The sequence below is a fragment of the Mauremys reevesii genome, linkage group 2 (assembly GCF_016161935.1).
Source record: "Mauremys reevesii isolate NIE-2019 linkage group 2, ASM1616193v1, whole genome shotgun sequence".
Classification (NCBI taxonomy): Eukaryota; Metazoa; Chordata; order Testudines; family Geoemydidae; genus Mauremys; species Mauremys reevesii.
This window is the reverse complement of record NC_052624.1, coordinates 206,740,980-206,762,378: the sequence shown is the minus strand read 5'-3', so window position 1 is coordinate 206,762,378 and position 21,399 is coordinate 206,740,980. Positions and strand designations below refer to the sequence as shown.

At 43.2% G+C, this 21,399-nt stretch overlaps 1 protein-coding gene across 8 annotated transcripts in view; it reads left to right on the top strand.

Annotated features, from left to right (window-relative positions):
• Window positions 1-21,399, top strand: part of ESCO1 (establishment of sister chromatid cohesion N-acetyltransferase 1) — a 52,505-nt gene that overhangs the window by 23,465 nt on the left and 7,641 nt on the right. For 6 of the 8 annotated variants that reach the window (XR_005593601.1, XR_005593602.1, XM_039522294.1 and 3 more), the window contains one exon: window positions 18,875-18,964. Coding sequence is in view for 4 of the 8 variants with exons in the window: in XM_039522294.1 (XP_039378228.1) it covers window positions 18,875-18,964 (90 nt within the window). In the remaining 4 variants the exon portion in view is untranslated. Of the gene's footprint in view, window positions 1-18,160; window positions 18,284-18,874; window positions 18,965-21,399 lie in introns of those variants that run through there. The other 2 variants (XR_005593600.1, XM_039522296.1) reach the window with 2 other exon arrangements.

Genomic DNA, 21,399 nt, shown 5'->3' with positions numbered 1-21,399 from the left:
CTGAAATCCAGAACAGAATCTATAAAGTCTGTTTTTTTTAATCACATATGTTACCTTCAGTACTCTACATGCAAGCAGATAAGACCTCCAGGATAACTGAACTGAGGCCACCAATTCATTTAATATAGGTACCAAACAGCAATTAGACTACCATTAAATCCTGACCCTGAGTTTGAATCAGTGGTCTAAAAAAGATCCATATGCCATTATTAATACTTTGAAACCGTCTAGTCACTTTAAACAATTATTGCCAAATACTGAGGGCTTGTTTCATTCTTTTCTTAGTTGGCTGGCTGAATCCCAAACATCTTAGAAAATCTTTTCTGAAAAGCATTAGGCAAATTTAAGGGAATGGATAGGTAGAGACTGTGATAGAAGGCAACTGAATACCTGTTTTCCTACTTGTTCCAATTTGTCCATAGTAAATCCATCAATTAGTCATCTTAAAGAATTTTTGGGTCTCAGATGTTCCCCAGATTCTGTGTCTTGTCTGGTGTAGTAGAATAGATACTGTAGCAAACAGCACAAAGGCTACTGAGGCACATCAGGTTTTGAAATACTTTGATTGCCTTGGTGGAAGAGCATTTTTATGGACAAATGGAAACAGGTGTGGGAATGTAACAGTCTTTTCTCAAAGACTAAATTAAATCCCTTTGAACAGCAGTTTGTAGACCAGACCTGTAGCCATTCACAGCTGCTAGCACATTGGTGATCTATAGCTTCTGGTGGTATTGGGGGACCAGGTAGGCATTTCTGAGGAAGTGAACAAATACTTGAAGAATGATGAGCGTTGGAACAGCTGATATGCCCTCCTTTCCTTGCTATCACAGCTATGTCTAGGATAAGACTGATATGCATGTAAGTGAAAGGGAGAAGAAAGTGCCTTAAAAACAATCTGGAATAACTGTAGTTTACAATGGCTAGAATTTTTAAATATGGTGCAGACAAAGTGTTTAGAAAGGTGGCTGATGGCTGTGAAAAAGCTTTACATAAATTGCATCCAAGCATGCTATTTTTACCTGCACCTCCTAGTGAGTGAGAGCAACATCTTATCTCTCTGAAATCTGTGAGGCTCCGGTTGTGGCTCCTCAAGTCATTTCTAAAGATGAAAGTAGAATAACAGATACTATGGTACCTGGGATGATGATTTTATGTAATACATAGAGTTGAAAACAAGGGAAATAATTTTGTGAATGTCTTTGAATTTCCTCCCTTATTTTTAGTTGAAAAATGCTTAACCAAATCTATAGTTGGCCAAACAATGGGAAATTTAACCTAGAATGGAATGAATACATACTCTTCTTTCTAGTTGTTATAACCCACACTTGGATGTTACTGGCCATTCTATTTTCCCCTCTTCCAGACCTTCACGTGGGCTTGGTGTTCTGGGTAGATTCAGTATACTATGATGATGGCCGTGATAGAAACATCTATATAAAGGTGTCTTGAAAGGATTTTTTTCAAAACTGGCCTTTTGCCTTTTTATGCTGCTTTGATGTCTAAAGAGCCTGAAATGTTGACTTTTCTGATATTTCTAGAATCAGAAAAACTAACTTTTGCTCATCTTAGTTTTTCTAGACAACTTCTGGAGGGAGCAATGACTCAGGGTACATATTGTCAACTGTTGCATGTTAATGTAAGTTGACGGTATTGAAACAAACTTTCTCCCGTCGTTAATCATTGAAATTAAATAGGCAGTAATCAATGTTTAAAACTCTGATTTTGTTAAAGATCTCTTCCCCCTTTTAAATTGCTCATCTTCCACACTCTGGAGAACTAATGAAATGACATCAGTTTTCAAATAATTTTGCACATGACCCTTAAGCAGCGTTATCATTGCTCAGGTTGGAGCCTGATTTAACTTTTAAGGGCGGTATCACAAGACATCTCCCTCCATTCCTCCACTGCTCAGCTCCTTCATCCTGTGATGCCTCAGTGTGAGACATGAGAAAATGTGTCAGACTGATTGTTAGTGAGAAAAGTAAGGCTACATTTTCTCTCTTCCTTCCCTATGTACCTTGGGATGATACTGAACATCTCTCAATTAAAATCTCAAACAGATGGTTTGCACATTTTTTCTTTCCTATCATGCTAGCACCTGCTGCTACCATGATGTGTCCATGAAAGTAGACAGTTTCTGATTTTTGGTTGGTAATAGCCCTATTTTTTTTAAAGAAAAATTTTCTTCCACATTCTTTTGGCCAATCAGCAGATGCATGAGACAGAAGAGAATAAATTAACTCCTTTGCTATCATCAGCTAAACTCTGAAGCATGATTCTTCTCCTAAAATTGCTTCCTGGCTGCTGCTCATCTAGTTACCTTTGACAGATGTACACTGTGTCCTGAATAGCATATAATTCCCAAGAGCACTTTAGAATCGGGCAGAACAGGCCACAGTTGAGCTACCACATGGCCACAGATGTCCTCTGACTTCCCCATGTGGTGGCTGGTTCCTTTTTATGATTAAAGATTTTTTATTTTATTTTATTATAGAACCTCTTTTTGCAGTTAACTGAGACAGCATCAGAATGAAAATAAACTTTCTTTAGTTTGTATGAAAAGTTGTCCTCATTAAAAGAATCTAAACTATGTTCAAAGCAAATATTTTAGCCCATCTCAAGCCTAGTTGAAGAGGCAAATACCATGATGGAAACTCTCTCTCCCAGAAGCTTGTCTTGTGTGCTCACACACATGCACACCCTTGGTCGCTCACTCATGTGTGTTTTTTTTTTTTTTTCCCCCCTCTACTGAAGGAGTTAAGCCAAGCTTTGAAAAAAATTACCAGATTTCTCCAAGTTACAGGGCTAATTCTACTAGCCAGAAGCAGATTGGAAAAAGGGAGAGGGAAAGCAAACAACAAGGTCCATGCAACAGTCTTGATGAGAAATCCACTGCTGCTAAGAAAGGCAAGGTGCTAGAAGCCAGTCCCTGATTCCTGTTTACAGTCTCCATCTTTGTATCAACCCCCTGTTAATTGTCTAGTATGGTGGTTCTCAATTTTGTTTTTCCATCTAGCGGTATGGGGAGGGCAGTATCTCAAGACCTCTCCTTCCACTCATCACCACTCACAAGTTTCATCCTGTGATGTCTCCTTGTGAAACATGGGGAAATCTGTTGGATTGATAACACTTTGAGAACCTGGGGTCTAATACATTGGGAGATCCAACAGCTGCTGGACTCCCAGAAGGAGAAAGAAGGTTTTGCTTTTGCTTTCCCACGGTAAAGCTTCCTGCCTATTGTTGGGGCAGGAGGTGTGTCTGCTGCTCTAAGCCTTCTTTCGCCTCATGGCCTTTGGACTGCTACAAAGGGTGGTTTGTCTCTGTTCATCTACCCTCTCTAGGTCAGTCTCTTTGGTTTTTTGTGGGGTTTTTTGTTTGTTTGTTTGTTTTTTTAATTTTATTTAAGGGTCATCCTCCCTTGTGCCTAACTTCTTTGCTACTGTTCATAGTTCTCAAATAGTAGCAGAGGGAAACGAATTCTCTCTCTCTCTCTCCCTCCCCCTCTCCCCCCAAGTTTCATGGCTGCCTTCAAGGTTCTGAATAACAGCTGTGGAACTGGTTAGTATCTTGCCAAATTTCACTTGGCTACTACTTGGAGAAATGGAACAGCAGAGACATTTGCCTGCAGAGTAAAGAAGCTAATATTGCTTTGGTTCATATTTTAAAGATTGTCTTTGCACCCAGAAGTGCTGGAAGTATTTTTCCATGAGACCCTGAATTCTGTAAATATTGATGGCTTTAGGTGCATTCCCTCTTCACTTCCCAGGGAAGGCTTTTACTCACTCCTGGCATATGGATTTTTTCAAGTCCAGGTTAAGTCTTATTTTATGCAAGATAAGAACACTTGCTTTTTGCCTTAAATATAACTGTCTTCATATTTGCCTTTTGAAATTAAAGTTTTTTGTTGTCATCATTGACACAACTTTCATTTTAATGAGGTAAACTAAAAATTTACCTTTTTTTAGTTCCTTTTCAACTCTGTGTCTTGCTGACTTTTAGGAAGAGATTTAAGTCCAATATATTCTTCTTCGAGTGCTTGCTCATATCCATTCCAGTTAGGTGTGCGCGCGCCGCGTGCACGTTCGTCAGAAAATTTTTACCCTAGCAACGCTCTGTGGGTCGGCTGGGCGCCCCCTGGAGTGGCACCGCTATAGCGCCGGATATATACCCCTGCCGACCCATCCGCTCCTCAGTTCCTTCTTACCGCCCGTGACGGTCGTTGGAACTGTGGAGAGCGGCTTTGCTGACCTCCACATCCCTAGCTTCTCGTAGTTATTTACTCTTTATCGTGTTTATAGTTCAAGTTCTTGTAGTTATAGTTAGTTTTTAGTAATTATATTCATAGTTAGTGTATATAGTTGAACGGGGGATTGGGGATTAGCCCCTTTCCTCCAACCCGGTGCGGGCCCATGCCCAAGGCACCGGGATTCAAACCGTGCTCGGCGTGCCAGAAGCCGATGCCAGTAGGGGATCCTCACGACTCCTGCCTAAAGTGCTTAGGAGAATCCCACCTGACGGACAAGTGCCGCATTTGTAAGTCGTTCAAACCAAGAACGAAAAAGGAGCGGGACTTCCGATTAAAGCAGCTCCTCATGGAGTCGGCACTTAGTCCTGCGGCGCCGGCACCGACCACTCAACAGACTGCCTCGGTGAGGAGCGCACCTTCGGCACCGGCTCACTCTGGTACCGAGAAGGACTCCCGGCACGGACATCTGCCAGCACCGGCTCCGCGGCACCACTGCCTTTCCCCGACTGGGAAACGCCATAGTGCTCCGACCCCATCCTTGCAGAAGGAGCACGCATCCAAGTCTGTCCATCGGACCCTGGTAACTGCCGTGGCACCATCAACACCGGCACCGCAGTTGGCAGCTCCTCCTAGCATGGCACCGTCGATTCCGGTCCCGCAAGGGCCGTTGAGTCCGGTGCTACATAGCTCCCCAGCTCACGCTGTGGTTGAGCTCGCTCTCCCTTCTACGCCGGAGACCTTCTCGACGGCAAGAGAGCTCATCGCGATGACGGAGTCGATGCAGCCTCAACCCCCGGCACCGCCGGTGCGGGTTATCCAATCCGTCGGCAAGCCGGCCCTGATAAGGCCTCCTTCCGTCGGTCCACCAGAGAGGCGTCATTCCAGGTCGCTGTCTCTGAGATGCTCCTGCTCCTGCCGTTCCCGATCCCGGCACCACTCGGAGTCCCGGCACCGCTCTCCATCGCGGTACCGGTCATACTCGCGGAGACGTTCAATATCTCTGTCACCGGACAGATACTCCCGGTACCGATCCGGCTCTCGGTACCGATCTCGGTACCGTGCGTCCCGCAGTCACTCCCGGCACAGGGACTCGAGATCCCGGTCGACCTCCCGGCACCGGCACGGTAGAAGGTCCCGGTCTTGCTCACGGCACCAACAAGCCCGGTACCACTCATCTCTGGTACCGCCCCGTGACCGAGTGCCAAGATCAGCGGCACCCCCCGCCCCCAAGGTCTCTCGGCACCACCGTGGCCTTTGAGGCAACCATCGGTATCGTCTCAGGCTGGTAGTGCTTACTACCGTGAGGAAAGCGTCTCTGACGCTCCCAGCCACTACCCAGAGACACAAAGCTACGAACAAGGTCCTCATTACTGGCCCTTTTGGACTCCGTGGGCATACCATGAGGCCCAAGGTACCCCATCAGTGGCTCAACGCTCAGGCCCCTCAGAGCACAGGGTTCCCGAAGCGACAGTGAGCCGTCCTCCCCCCGTAGGCACGAACGAGGATCCACTTCAGTCTGCAGACACTGAGGTTCCACCTGAGGTAGATGGTTCGCCGCCAGTCCACGACCCCCCCTCAGGACCTGTTGGTACCGGGCCTCTCCTCCTCCTCCTCCCCCGATGAGGCCGTAGCAGGAACATCCTCCTCAGGCCCTTCTCCTATCGATCTCAGGGCCCATCAAGATCTCTTGAGGAGAGTAGCCCAGAACATGAATTTACCGATGGAGGAGGTTCCTGAAATAGAGGACCCGGTAGTGGACATCTTATCGGCGGATGCACCCCTTCGAGTGGCTCTCCCGTTCATCCGCACTATACAAGCTAATGCGGACACAATTTGGCAATCCCCAGCTTCGATTACACCTACAGCTAGGGGACTAGAGAGGAAATATATGGTTCCCTCAAAGGGGTACAAATATCTCTCTACCCACCCACCTCCCTGGTTGTCCAGTCGGTGAATGAATGGGAGCGTCACAGCCAACAAGCACCAGCTCCTAAGGCAAAGGAGGCTAGGCGCATGGACCTCCTAGGCAGTAAAATTTACTCGGCTGGAGGCCTCCAACTTAGGGTGGCAAATCAACAAGCCCTCCTAAGTCGAAATAATTTTAATACGTGGGTATCTGTGGGAAAGTTTACGGAGCTCCTTCCCCAAGAGTCCCGCACGGAGTTTACGGCCCTACTTGAAGAGGGGAAAAAAGTGGCAAGAACTTCCCTCCAGGCCTCTCTGGATGCAGCAGACTCGGCAGCCAGAATGCTTACGTCCAGCGTAACGATGAGACGTATCTCCTGGCTACAGGCTTCAGGCCTTCCCCCAGAATTGCAGCAGACAATTCAAGATTTACCTTTTGAGGGCCTTTTCTCAGACAAAACCGACCCCAGGTTGCGGAGTCTGAAGGACAATCGAATCATAATGCGCTCGTTGGGTATGCACACGCGGGTGACCCGACGTAGGTCCTTCAGGCCCCAACCATACCGCCCTTACAACCAACCTAAGCCGAGTCAGGATACGGCCAGATGGCGCGGCAGGGGGAATTGGCGGAGACAGTCTGGCCCTCAGGGAAACCAAGGTCAAGCGCCCCCTAAGCCACCTACGGGGCCAAAACAAAACTTTTGATGGTACGTCTGAGGATGGCCCACCAGTTTCCCTGCCGGATCCTTCTCCCTCCTTCTTCAACCGCCTCTCCCATTTCCTCCCTGCCTGGTCCCAGCTGACCTCCGACCATTGGGTCCTCCGCACGGTGGAAACGGGATACCACCTCCAATTTGTTTCTCTACCCCCATCCCACCCTCCCTACCCGTCCCTCTTCAGGGACCCCTCTCACGAGCAATTCCTCTTACAAGAGGTCCACACGCTCCTAAACCTGGGAGCCGTAGAGGAGGTGCCAGAGGACATGAGGGGCAAGGGATTCTATTCCCACTACTTTTTAATCCCCAAGGCAAAGGGCGGTCTCCGACCGATCCTGGACCTGCGAGAACTCAACAAATTCATGATAAAGCTGAAGTACCGCATGGTATCCCTGGGGACCATCATCCCATCCCTGGATCCGCCCTCAATATGAAGGACGTGTATTTCTACATTGCCATTTACCCGCCGCACAGACGGTATCTCCGTTTTGTGGTTAAACAGCACTTCCAGTTCACGGTGTTTCCCTTTGGTCTTTCTACGGCCCCAAGAGTCTTCACCAAATGTATGGCCATGGTAGCTGCCTCCCTCCGCCGTTGTCAAATACACGTCTACCCGTACCTCGACGACTGGCTCATTCAAGGGACTTCCCAGTTGCAAGTATCACAGCACCTGTGTATCGTCAAAGACCTCTTCGGGAGGCTAGGCCTCATGATCAACGTAGAAAAGTCTACTCTGACTCCAACGCAGAGAATAGACTTTTTATTGGAGCAGTTCTGGACTCCAATCTGGCCAGGGCCTGCCTTCCTCTGCCACGTTTTCAGACAATGTCTTCGATCATTCGAAGTTTTCAATCCTTCCCGACAACGTTGGTGCGCACCTGCCTCGGCCTATTAGGTCACAGGGTGTCCTGCACTTTGTGACCAAGTACGCGAGGCTGCGACTTCGGTGCTTCCAAATCTGGCTTGCATCACTAATACCGTCCACACAGAGACAATCTAGATTCGGTGATCACTATCCCCAGGTCGGTTCTCGACTCCCTCACTTGGTGGTTAGACCCCACTCTAGTCTGCACAGGGATGCCGTTCCACCCACCTCAACCCTCGGTGGCACTGACCACAGACGCATCATCTCTGGGTTGGGGTGCCCACTTCGGGAACCTTCACACTCAAGACCTCTGGTCGCCCCAGGAGCTGGCCTTGCATATCAACGTGAGGGAGCTGAGGGCGGTCCGTCTAGCATGCCAGGTGTTTCGGGACCATCTCCAAGGCCGCTGTGTATCAGTGTTCACAGACAACACAATGACCATGTTTTACATAAACAAGCAGGGCGGGGCACGCTCCTCCCTCCTTTGTCAAGAAGCCACTCACCTGTGGGACTTTTGCATAGCCCACTCTATCGATTTGGTAGCATCTTTTCTCCCAGGAGTCCAGAACACTCTGGCAGATCGCCTCAGCAGGTCTTTCCTGTCTCAAGAGTGGTCGATCCGTCCCGACGTCATCCATTCCGTTTTCCGGAGGTGGGGCTTTCCCCGCATAGACCTCTTTGCCTCCCGAGAGAACAGGAAATGCCAGGTGTTCTGCTCGTACCAAGGACGCTCCCCGGGCTCCTTCTCAGACGCATTCCTCCTCTCGTGGACAAGGCACCTATTTTATGCCTTCCCGCCGTTTCCCCTCGTTCAGAGTCCTACTCAAGCTCCGCAGGGACAGAGCCAACCTGATCCTCATTGCTCCAGCGTGGCCGGGGCAGCATTGGTACACCCTGTTGTTCGACCTCTCAGTGGCGGATCTGATCCCCCTGCCACTGTGGCCGGACCTCATAACGCAGGACTTCGGCAGGCTTCACCACCCAGACCTGCAGTCCCTTCATCTCACAGCATGGCTCCTACGTGGTTGAACCAATCTGAGTTGTGTTGCTCTGCCTCGGTGCAACAGGTTCTCTTGGCAAGTAGAAAGCCTTCCACTAGGACGACTTATCTCGCCAAGTGGAAGCGTTTCTCACACTGGTGCGCTCAGAGTGACTTAGTCCCCGGACAGGTGTCTTTCCCTACTGTCCTCGATTACCTCTGGTCCCTGAAAGAGCAGGGCCTGGCGGTCTCTTCTATAAAGGTACATCTGGCAGCTGTTTCCGCCTTCCACCCAGGCGAAAGTGGCCGTTCAATTTTTTCTCACCCCATGGTTTCCAGGTTCCTTAAGGGATTGGAACGGTTGTACCCGCAAGTCAGGCGCCCAACCCCTACCTGGGATCTAAACCTGGTGTTGACCAAGCTTATGGGGGCCCCCTTCGAGCCTCTGGCCACCTGCTTCCTGCTGTACCTTTCCTGGAAGACGGCCTTCCTCGTCGCTATCACCTCGGCGAGGCGAGTCTTGGAGCTTCGTGCCTTGACGGCTGATCCCCGTATACTGTCTTCCACAAGGACAAGGTACACCTACGGCCACACCCCTCTTTCCTCCCTAAGGTGGTGTCTGCCTTTCACGTCAATCAGGACATTTTTTTCCCGAAGCTGCACTCATCGCGCCGGGAACAACAACTACATACTTTGGATGGCCGTAGGGCCCTCACTTTTTATATAGAGAGAACAAAACCCTTCCGGCATTCACCTCAGCTCTTTGTAGCGGTGGCAGACCGCATGAAGGGCATGCCGGTCTCTTCCCAACGAATCTCATCTTGGGTGACATCCTGCATCCGAACATGCTACGACTTGGCTCACGTTCCCGCGGGCCATCCCACCACTCATTCTACGTGGGTGCAGACATCTTCTGCCGCCTTCCTGGGTCAGGTCCCCATCCAGGAAATATGTCGGGCGGCTACCTGGTCATCGATTCACACCTTTGCCTCACACTACGCATTGGTCCAACAGTTCAGAGACGGTGCAGCCTTCGGCTCAGCAGTTTTGCTTTCTGCAATGTCTCACTCCAACCCCACCGCCGAGGTAAGGCTTGGGAATCACCTAACTGGAATGGATATGAGCAAGTACTCGAAGAAGAAAAGACGGTTACTCACTGTTGTAACTGTTGTTCTTCGAGATGTGTTGCTCATATCCATTCCAAACCCGCCCTCCTTCCCCACCGTCGGAGTAGCCGGCAAGAAGGGAATGAGGGGCGGATGGGTCGGCTGGGGTATATATCTGGTGTTATAGCGGCGCCACTCCAGGGGGAGCCCAGCCGACCCACCGAGTGTTGCTAGGGTAAAAATCTTCCGACGAACGTGCACGCGGCGCGCGCGCACACCTAACTGGAATGGATATGAGCAACACATCTCGAAGAGCAACAGTTACAACGGTGAGTAACCGTCTTTTCTCCAAAGACTTCACCACCTTAGAATAATATTGATCAGTGTTCCAGTTATTGTGTTAAAAATTACTGATTATTATAGGCAGGGCTGGTAGCATTGCCTATTAATGTTGCCTGACATTTCCCATTATAAAGCCCTATTTTCAGTTGCTTTTAACTTTGCCAAACTAACAAATTGGGTGAAATTTTCCAGGCTGGGTGTCTGCCTCAGGGTGAATATTTTTTTTGGAGAACTTTAGCCAAAATGGTTCATCAATTTCTGAGAACAAGGCTAGGGAAAAAAGTTGTTTTGCTCATGTTAAATTCTAATGACCTTTTCTTCAAAAAGCTCTAGTGCCCCTATTCTTTGAATATAAACTCAGAATTTGGCACAGTGGGTGTACTTTGTGTGAGGGTGTACTTTTTGCCATCCCCATGAAAATCTGCCCAAACTTGGCTGTTATAAGCGTTTAAAAAATGGCAGCACACACATGCTTACTATGAGGTTCCTTAAATTTTAGTTGCTAAATTCTCAAGATTTTGTCAGCACTGGTCTTTCTCCAGCCCCAGGCTGAGCAGTCCTTTGCCTGTAGCTTTAGGCTACTGGAGGCTGTGCTGGCTCTGGGACCAAGTACCTAAACTGAGAAACATTCTCCAGTGATACTCCCTCCTCCCCCAACTGGACCCAGGCTGCATGGAGGAGGAAATTGCCTGATGCAAATGCAAAGTGGCCAAGAGTTGGGCCTGTGGGAAAGGTGGAGGTAGTAGATTGGGGCGGGGGGGGGGGGAGCTTTGAGGAGAGGGAAACGTGGACTATGAGTTGGAGTGAGCAGGTGACTGGAACAGGAAGCCAGATGAGGAGACTGAGAACCAGTGGGAGGGGAGACCTGGTAGTGTCTGGACAAAGATTGGAACAAGGAACCAAGTGTGGGGGTGGGATACTGGGGACTAAGGCAGTAGGGATGGGAAATGTTGTGGGGGGAAACGGGGAGGTGACTGGCTGTGGAGCTGCAACGCAGGGAACAGAGACTTAAATTGCATGGGGGAGATTTAGTCTTGGACATGGAGTTTGGAGGGGTGAACCTAGGATGTGCTGGGCACTGAGATGAGAAGTGTGAAGAATGAAGACTAGAACTATTGAGGTGAATAGAATGGAACTGAGACAAGGAGCCAGGAATGGAGGAAGACAGGACTGGAATAGTGACTAGGTATGTAAGATGATATAGAGGAGTCTGTTCCCACTAAAGCACGGAGCCTGGAATGGAACTCTAGATTCTAGAGACTTACCATTCTTCTGCTTTCAGCACATACCTGTGAAACCCACTAGTAAAGTGTTCCATCCTCTTGTAGTGTATGTCAACATACTACTGCTATCAGTTACTCTGTTAGCTCAGATGGCACAGGTCTGTGTAATTAATTAGGTTCCAGCTCTGCCGATGATCAGTGGAGATGTTGATATGGAATTTCTGTTTTTTCAGTTTTCTTAAAAACCTAGGAAATTACACACACTTCTGTGTTTTAAAATAACATTATTAAGGTAGCAAAGTCAAGCACTCAGAAGTTAGGAGATTGCAGAATTAAAGTTTTACAGACCACCTGAATTCAGTGCTCTGTGATACAATCTTTAATTACATGATCACATAATATTTTTTCACATGAAGTCCATCTCTACTTGCAGTAAGACTGTTACTCAGGCATGACTATGTGTAGGGAGAAAGTGTCTTGGATCACATCTAGTCTGAATAGTAAGTGTAAATCACTGTTTACTGCTGGGAATATATCTTGGAACCCATGCTCATAATTCTTTGGGTCACCAAACCCCAAAGATAAGACTTCAAGCTATTTGTAATGGCTATTGGTTTAAAGCATTTATAACAACTCTTATAGGATAGCTCATGCAATTTGATATCACCTTTCTTTTACTGTTCTAAAAATGTCTTAATTTTATTTTAATCCTTAATAATACTGTGTACTTATCACCCTTCATCCAAGAATCATGAAGCATTCTACAATCAAAATCTCAACACCCCTTAAGAGGTAATACCTCATTTTACAGGTGAGGGTATGAAGGCAAAGAGAAGTTGTGACTTGCCCAAGGTCACTCAATCAGTGGCAGAGCTGGAAATAGGAATCCGGATCACCTTATTTCAGTTCTGCTCTCTAAGCTATACACCCTGTTCCTTTGCCATCTTCACAGAGTGTCAAGGATGCAACGTACAAAGGTTCACTCTTAGAATTTAATTTCAGAAAGACATTCCTGTTAAAGGCATAATCAAGAAAAGAACTTGTGAAGTTCCTTAACAGAATTAACAGTATCGAGTGATTTCTTTCATCCATAACTAAATATTTTCAAGAAGAATCTGAGTACATTATCTACTCTTCAGGGTAAATTTTTTTGGGAACCTATTTTTGTAGACCAGTCAAGATCATGGGGAACAGCAAACATTTTCTGGAATCTTATTGTATTTAAGTTTATACAAACTTGTGAAAGTTGGGAAATTCAGAGTTAATGGCATTCTACTGTATTCTTAGCTTACATGGTTTAAAGGCAAGTCTATATGAGAGAATTTTGGCATTGCAGACTGTGATGGGTTCCCCCGAGGATGCCACCTGGCACTAGGGTACCACTGAGCCCGCCTGACCCACCAACCTGAGCTCCCTTCACACTGCTCTGCTGTGAGAGGCCCTAAAGTCCCCTCCAGAACACATATAGGTAGAGAGTCACCCAGCTGCAGCTACATACAGATGGGAAGGCTTCAACTAAGGAACTGCCCAGCTACTCAAGTGCACCTCCCCCTTTGGAGGGTAAACCCAAAACTATACCATCTTGCACTGCACTGAGGAACTGAACAACATAAGCTCATGAAATTTGCCACCTCCTTCAATGTGGACAAGAATATACACCGCTTTTTGCTCCAAGTTATGACTCCCACATACATTTGTTTTTGCCTTGTCTAAAACCAGTGTATTAACTACAAAAGATAGATTTTAAGTGATTAAAAGGTTTAACAGACCAATCAAAGCAGATTGCATTTTTGTTTATTTGCTAGGTAATCTAAGCTTAATATATTAAAAGATTAGATATGAGTAGCAATTTCTCACACTAAAAGATGATTTAAGCCAGTTGTAGAGATTCTTAATGGGTCAGCTGCCCTTGCTTGCAGCTTAAAAACCCCAGGTATTCCTTTTCATAGGCTAGAAACCCCTCTAGCCTGGGTCCAGCACTTTTCCCCATGTGCCCACCCCCCAGTTTAGTCCTTGTTCCTCAGGTGTTTCTAAGAGTCTCTTTAGGGTGGGGAGTCAGTGGAAAACCTCTGAGGTCACTCCCCTGCATTAAATAATTTTTGCATATGGCAGGAACCTTTTGTGTCCAAGCTAATGGCCCTTCTCAGCCAGCCATCTAGGCTGGCAATCTATTTCCCAGGTGTAAACACATTTGTCTATGCATCTATTAGAATTTTCCTAACTTCAGATACCAAAATCATACAAGTAGGATAATTCTATTCAGTAAATCATAACCTTTTCAATGATATCTCATGCCTCATCTTGCACAAAATACATCACAATTATGCCATACTCGTATAATAATATTATGAAGTATAGGGGGTGTAATGCCACAGTGGACACTTGCTATGCTGGTAACTCCATTCATGTTGTGACCGGAGTCCTAGGGAAGCCAACTGAGGTCACGCAATAAGGGTGAACTGCAAAGAATGAGGCAGACAATTTCCAAAGATCGTGGATATTCCAATATGTAGATTTACCAAACCAGCACAGAACAGCTTCTGTAATACCTCACTGGTTACCTAGAAGCCAACAACATAGTTCCCTTAAAGTAACCCAGTAAGCCTCATGTCTCCACCCAGACACCCAAGTCAAATATGATGATTACTGAAAATCTTATTCATCATATATAAAAATTCTACCAATCCCAAAGGATCAAATACATTACCTCCCAGGTTAATGAATATTCCAGATCATACCCAAATACACACTTACAGCCAATTCTTATTAACTAGACTAAAATTTATTAGAACAGAGAGTATTGGTTAAAAGATCAGTGCACATACAGACATGAGTACAATTCTTGAGGTTCAAAGTCATAGCAGAGGTGGTGAGCTTTGTAGCTGCAAAGAGTTCTTTCATTATTAGGCCATAGGTTATAGTGCAATGTTTCTATTCAGGGTGGCCCAGTCAGGACTGGGATCTCAGCCTTATAGCTTAAGCTTCCCCTGCATGAAGCCCCAAGCAGACCTGAGATAAAAAGGATTAGGACCCAACCCTTTTATACAGTTTCAGGCCTTCTTTGACGGGTTGGAGTACTTCAGCGAACAATAGGCAATCATGGAGGCTTATTTCCTAAGCACCACCAGTAATTAGTTACACAAGTGAACATAGGTCAATTTATCCATTTGGAATCTGTCACAAACTTCAAAAGGACATTATTGCACCCCAAATTCATCTAAATGTTTCCTGTGGCACCTTATAGACTAACAGACGTATTGGAGCATGAGCTTTCATGGGTGAATACCCACTTCGTTGGATGCATGTAGTGGAAATTTCCAGAGGCAGGTATAAATATGCAAGCAAGAATCAGGCTAGAGATCTTGCTTGCATATTTATACCTGCCTCTGGAAATTTCCACTACATCCGACGAAGTGGGTATTCACCCACGAAAGGTCATGCTCCAATACGTCTGTTAGTCTATAAGGTGCCACAGGACTCTCTCTGCTGCTTTTACAGATCCAGACTAACACGGCTACCCCTCTGATATCTAAATGTTTATTCTCTTTTGATCTCTGAATTAATAGCTATGATGACGGACAGGAACTTTGTTTGCTTATATCTGGTTTAATGGTAACCATGTAATACGCACAAATAGAATTAGAGGTAATACTAAAACAGTACAGGTTTGCACATCAAAGTTCTAGCCTATCTAGCATGAAATGGCCCTAATGACAATTTGCATACTTTCTAATGTCTCTAAAAGTTGGCTCCGGGTTATTTAACCTGCAAGCTGCTTAGCCCTTTCTGGCCATGTGTCATACTTTTTGTATAAGATTTGCTGCAATTATATAACAGTGGTAGCAACAATGGTTTGCGTGGTCATATTTTAATCAGATAACGTGTCACGTACTCACGCAAGTGCTTACAAAGAATACATGAGTTGCTAGCACCATCGAAATTGCACTTGCTTGGAGCAAAGCTCAATTGTATTTTGTATCATCACTTTGCACCCAGGGTAAACAAAATGATGCCCTATAGCCACACCATTAAAGTGTTCCCTTCACAGTGCCATAATGCTGCAATTGCTTCAGCAACTGCTTTGCAATATGCAATGTTTCTTTTACTTCTGAATAATTTATTGTTTTGAATATTCAGGTCTAATTCTGTGTACAAATTTTCTGTTTTATTAAGATGCAGTGGAGCCCATTATGATTCCATTTTAAGTTACAAAATATATATTAAATGAAAAATAATTTGTATTGTTCAAACTAAAGTGGGTGGGTGAGATTCTGTGGCCTGCAGGAGGTCAGACTAGATGATCATAATGATCCCTTAAAGACTATATGATTCTATGATCTGTGGACTGCTACGGTCTCAAACCCCTTCTTTGAGGACCTGTGCTGTGAACTACAGGATGGATACCCATCAGGCACTAGTGTTGCAGCAGTTGGAAGAAGTGCTGGTTTGGGCACAGCAAACAGGTTTATATTTGCACCTTTACAATTTACAGTTGTAATTTCTAATGGTGCAGTTTTGTAGAAATCACTGGAATTTTCACATGTAGTATAATATGCTACGATCATACCCTTTTCCCTGACCATGCAGAACAAATGCTTGTTGATAGGCATATAGGAAGAAGTTTCTATTTCTTACAGGCATTAATATTAAATGTAGATTTCTTTGTCATTCCAAACCTCTTGTATTAAAATAAAATTAAGTAAAATTTGGGCTTGACAAAATGGATGCCTTAAAAGGAATGTAAATAAAAATGAGAGAAGAGAAGCCAACTTCCTATGGTTCTACAATAGAATATTACAAAACGTGTTTACATCTGCAGATATGTTACCTTTGCCCTTTTTGTAGAAGAGCACAAGTACTTTAATTTTAATGTGTTGTTTTGTGTATCCTACCCTTAGTTCAAGGAGGCTCCCCTCTTCAGCTCTTTGTGATGTAAATGCCTTGCAATTTGATTTTTTGAAGCCACATTTTCACTTAATTGTATTTTAATGTGGGTGTAGGTAGGTGTGTTTCCTTTAAAGGAAAATATGCCCTCAATTCCATAAATGATAGTCATTAAAATCGTACTGGATATATTTGCAGATGTTTAATTTGAAAAATTATTACTAATTGGAAGCTTTAATCTGAGAATAACACCACCACTTTGAGATCTTTTGGTGTGTTTCTATCAACACTATATAATGAAAAAATGTAGCTTAGTCCTTACAGTGCTTGAACAACAACAGGAATGCTGACAAAAGATATTTATTTAAACCTATTAACTTTTGGAAATGCCTACAGCTAACTCCAGAAATCAAAATGTGGATACATTTTTAAACTTGCTTTCTACCCTCTGCTGTAAAATCAAATTAATTCTAAATCTTTCTCTGAATACTCATAAGGTGCATGGCAAGACTTTAAAATATAAATTTTCAGCCCTAATTGTACCTTTGTGGCTTAATTCTAAGCCTCTGGCATTTGGAAATAAATAATGAATATCTTGTACTAAAATATATTCAGTTCCTTTTTTAAAAAAATCAGAAAATGAGAGAAACAGTAGAATCAATTTAAAAAAGAATCCTGCGAATATTTAGAGGAAGCTTCATTTGTCCTTCATGATTTAATTCCTGCTGATTTTGTTGAATTCTCCACTGTAGATAAGTCATGCTACTAAAATACTACTTGTCTTGAAAGCAGTGGCAGCAGAATGAGGCAACATGAAACAAACATCTCTTCCCCCTACCCCCACCCCAATAGTTAGACAGTACTCATTGGAATTAGAGCTGTTCTGGAAAAAACAATTTTCATAATTTTTCTACTTTTGTCAGACTTTCATTTTGATGAAAAATAGCTGACCAACTCTACTTGGAATTTACTCTGTGATTTTACCAAAAATATAAGGCTGCATCTTTGTGTTGGGATAACAGCACTCAGGATGCTGTTTTGGTAGGATTATCGTCATGTTACTTACACCAGCTGAGTGACTTTCTCAGTTGGTCCGGAGTAGCTGATGGAAGCTGTGGGAGATTGACGTGAGACACCAAAAAACAGATGATGGCTTAATCCCTGCTTCATCTAGGAGACTTTACATTTGCTCTAACTGGAGATCAAGTTCTCACAAGTGCTGCTGTTACACCACCCTCATGCCAAAATAATGCTGTTTGCTGTGCCCCAGCAGCAGAATTTTACCATCATTCGATTGCCCTGCTCCTCTGTTAGTATTCAGTGCTATCATTGAGAGGGGAAGGGGGCAGGATTGAAACTAAACGTATGCATGACATCTCTTTGATATTAGTTTTCAACAGTAACATCATTGGGAAACAGCATATGTTCTAAAAAGCCCTCTTGTGCCAGTTTTCACTGCTGGCATCAAGTGAAAATCTGTGATACCAGTTGTTTCTAAAAGTGTCATCTTACATCTTGTTTAGGAAAGAATGGTTGAAAGTATCAATATAATTAAAAAATGAAGTAGAAATAACCCTTCTGAAACTTGCCCTGTTTTGGTAGTACATATGGCATTGTCAGTGCCAAATCCAGTTTGCTTTTTAGTCAGCTAAAATTTTACTTAAGCCGGATGGTACACGTCACTGAGAAAATCATTCCATCTGTATTGGTTCTTCAAAGGCTTTTTACATAAAGGTGCTTTGTGTGAGACTTACAGGTCAGCTAGTTAAGTGTTCCTCATTTCTTTTGTATTCAATATTTTCAGAATCCCGTCAAAGCAACTCGATTTCTAATTTCTGGATCTGTCCCATCTTACTAGATTTAAGTGGCTTTTTTGTTTGTTTTTTCCATGCAGGTACTGCTCATTAATCACCATGAGTGTGGATCTGAAGAAGAATTAATTACCTCTAATTTTTTGAGTATGTTTAACTTCAGATACACACAACGTAGCCTCCTTCCCCATTAGATTCTTAGAAGGTAGTTATAATACTTTTTATAGTCTCCTTCTTGTGGCTTTGATAGTTTATGATCAATAACAACAAAAAACCCTGTTCCTTAAGTTTTGGGCAACTGCATGCCAATCAGTTCATTTAAAACCTCCTGGAGGTCTTTCGCATGCCAGAACTTTAAAACGGAGTGTGTATTTGTGGAGGTAACCATGTTAAAGAATTTTTTAAAATAAAAACTTAGTTGATTTCCATTTCTGGACTCTGGAAAATATTTCTTATAGGTTGGGAAATCAGTTATATTGAGTGAATTTGTAGTTCAAACTAAATTTTCATGATTAACAATCTTGCAAAAAAAAATCATTCATTTGGAAATTTTAAAATAAGTTTCATGAGTTGTGTCTGGATATGGTTGGTACACAGAATGTTGCATTGAATGATACTGCATTATAACTATGTTGTGGATAAATAAGACAGATTGATCAGGTTGCTTACCAGCTAAACTATCACTAATTAGTTATTGCATAGGCTGATTATATCTAGATAAATTGACGTATGTCACTTTTCTGATTGTGAAAGGATTATCTTGTACACAGTATAGATTAAATGTTTGTTTTACTTAGGGATGGAAGAAAGAGAGAATTTTGGCTGAATATCCTGATGGCAAGATAATAATGGTTCTTCCTGATGATCCGAAGTATGCACTTAAAAAGGTACATTGAAGCTATTAATTTTTTTTATAAAGTATACTCTAACCTGCACAATATTTTTTTCTAAGGATAACAATGGTGTTAAACTTATTTCACTATGAATTAATTTTATTATGAAGTCTTTTCTTTGATGCCAAAATTATCAGAACACTTCACGGCAGGCTTAGAGTTACCACCTCCCCTCACTCCCCAATTGCACCAAGTCCAACCTTGGCACATCTGATAATTCAGCCCTATGTATTCACCCTATCCTAGATGAAGCCCTTCCATCATGACAGTAAAGTTAGTCTGTAGTTTGATTAATAGAGTAAACAATTGAAGGGGGGAAAGTTATGAGAAATTGCATTATTTTATGTGTTTTTCTTCCAAGAAATTATCATAAGGGCTTGATCTGCAATTGATATATATTACAGACGCTTGTTGATTTCAACTAGTGTTTTGCATATGGAACAACTGACAAATCCAGCTTTTAAGATTAGCAGTTGGTTCTGAAATACCAGAAGAGAGAAACAATGCTTTTTGTGAAATGTCATTGAAGTTTTAAACCTGTTAAACTGAAATATCACATTTAAATATAAATCTAACCTTTTTAATACTAGGTTTAAAATCTTTTGAAATGCATATTATAAGAATGAAGACTGGCATGCACATATAGTGAATTTAATTGTAGTTCAGGTAATGCAATCTAAGATCAGATAAATCCAAGAGAGATTCAAGACTGAAATTAATTGTAACATATGATCAAAAATCTTTTTGTATCAAAATGTATTACCTTTTTTCTTTATCATGTTCTACAAAATTTTCTAATACCCGTAAACTTGCAGTTAAATAAATTGTCATAAGTAGTTAAGTATCTGATTTGGGCAATGATTAGAAGTAATTTATTTCATTGTGATTTTACATTTCTAGTAGTTAAGCAAAATATTCAAGAAGTTGTGACTTGGTTAGGTTTAAGAAATAGGTTTGACTTGTGAAGTAGATTTTTTTGTGTGTAATTTTTAATTCACGTGTAAACTTATTAAAATATTAACATTACAAGCAAGGAATTATTGCAGTTTATGACTTGTCTTTTGGCATAGCAGTAGTACTCTGCAATATTAAGAGTAAGACCTGTGATTACTGCTTCTGTTACCTCATTTCCAGGGACTTCAGAGAGTACTGCAACAAAAAAACTGCTACCTTCCTGCAATAGGGTGCTTGGTCAAATTTCATGAACTTGAGCTGGTTTTACCTCACTTAGTGTATCAATGGGAGACCTTCAGGGATATTAGTGATGGAACATGTGTACGTTTTTTGTGCTCTAGATAGCATTTTCTATGGAACCTTTTTCTGCAGCTTTGGTTACACTTCTCTCCCACTTACTTATCTTTAATGAATTGTGTTGACGACTGGTTGTCCTGAAAGAAAAAAGTGTGCAATTAAATTCTCAACCTTACAAGTCAGGAAATTTAAAGAGTCCCATGATAACCATAGCTCTCCACTCTAGTGTGACAAAACTATTAGTATGATCTTAATGAAAAACTGAGACAGAATTTTCTAAATTAGTATGTCTCATCTAACAGTAAATGTACATATACGCTACTTACTGCTTACATTGTCATCACATGAAATGCTGTACTTTACACTGAATTACCTGATTTCTTTGGGATTAAAATCTCAATTTTAATATAACATTAAAGTAAGACTTCTGCATATTGCCTGCTTATTTATCAGATGCTTTTTAGCCTCTAAAGGTGTCCCTACACTGGAAAGAAAAACCTGCGGTTGTCTTGTGCCAGCCGACTCAGGCTGCGGGGCTGGTTCATTGCTGTGTAGTAGGTTTTTAGGCTTGGGCTCTAGTCCAAGCTCTGGGACTCTGCAGGGTGGGAGGGTCCCAGAGCTTGGGCTCCAGAAGTCTATACATCAATGAAACGGCCCTGCAGCCCAGGCCCTGCAAGCCTGAGTCAGCTGGCACGGGTCAGCTGTGGGTTTTTCTTTGCTGTGTAGACGTATCCTAATAGAGAGGGACAGACAGTCATTTCAAACTCCTAATTAATTTGCCAGAGTATCTTTTAAGACACAACAAACTTTTGTGCAAAGTACAGGAAGTCTTAAAGCTGAGAGAGAAGTCTAAAATTCTTATCACTCATTACTGGTGACTTCAAATATTTTATACACTTAATACTGGAAATCAGATGATTGTTTGGCAGTAGTTCAGATCTGGTTTATAAAACTGCAACTTCTATTTATCTTGGATTAGGAGATGGAACCAATAGTATCACCTTTTTTAAAGTTATTGAACTCTAGTCTTGACAGATAATGTCTCAGGTTAGATTAAATTAAATGTGTGTATGTAGTATTGGAATTTTTGATGTTACTAATATTATCTGAAGTATGCAGTCAACTCAAAATTGCTGGCTTTATTCATATCTTGTCTGCTAATCCATTCATGCTTTTTA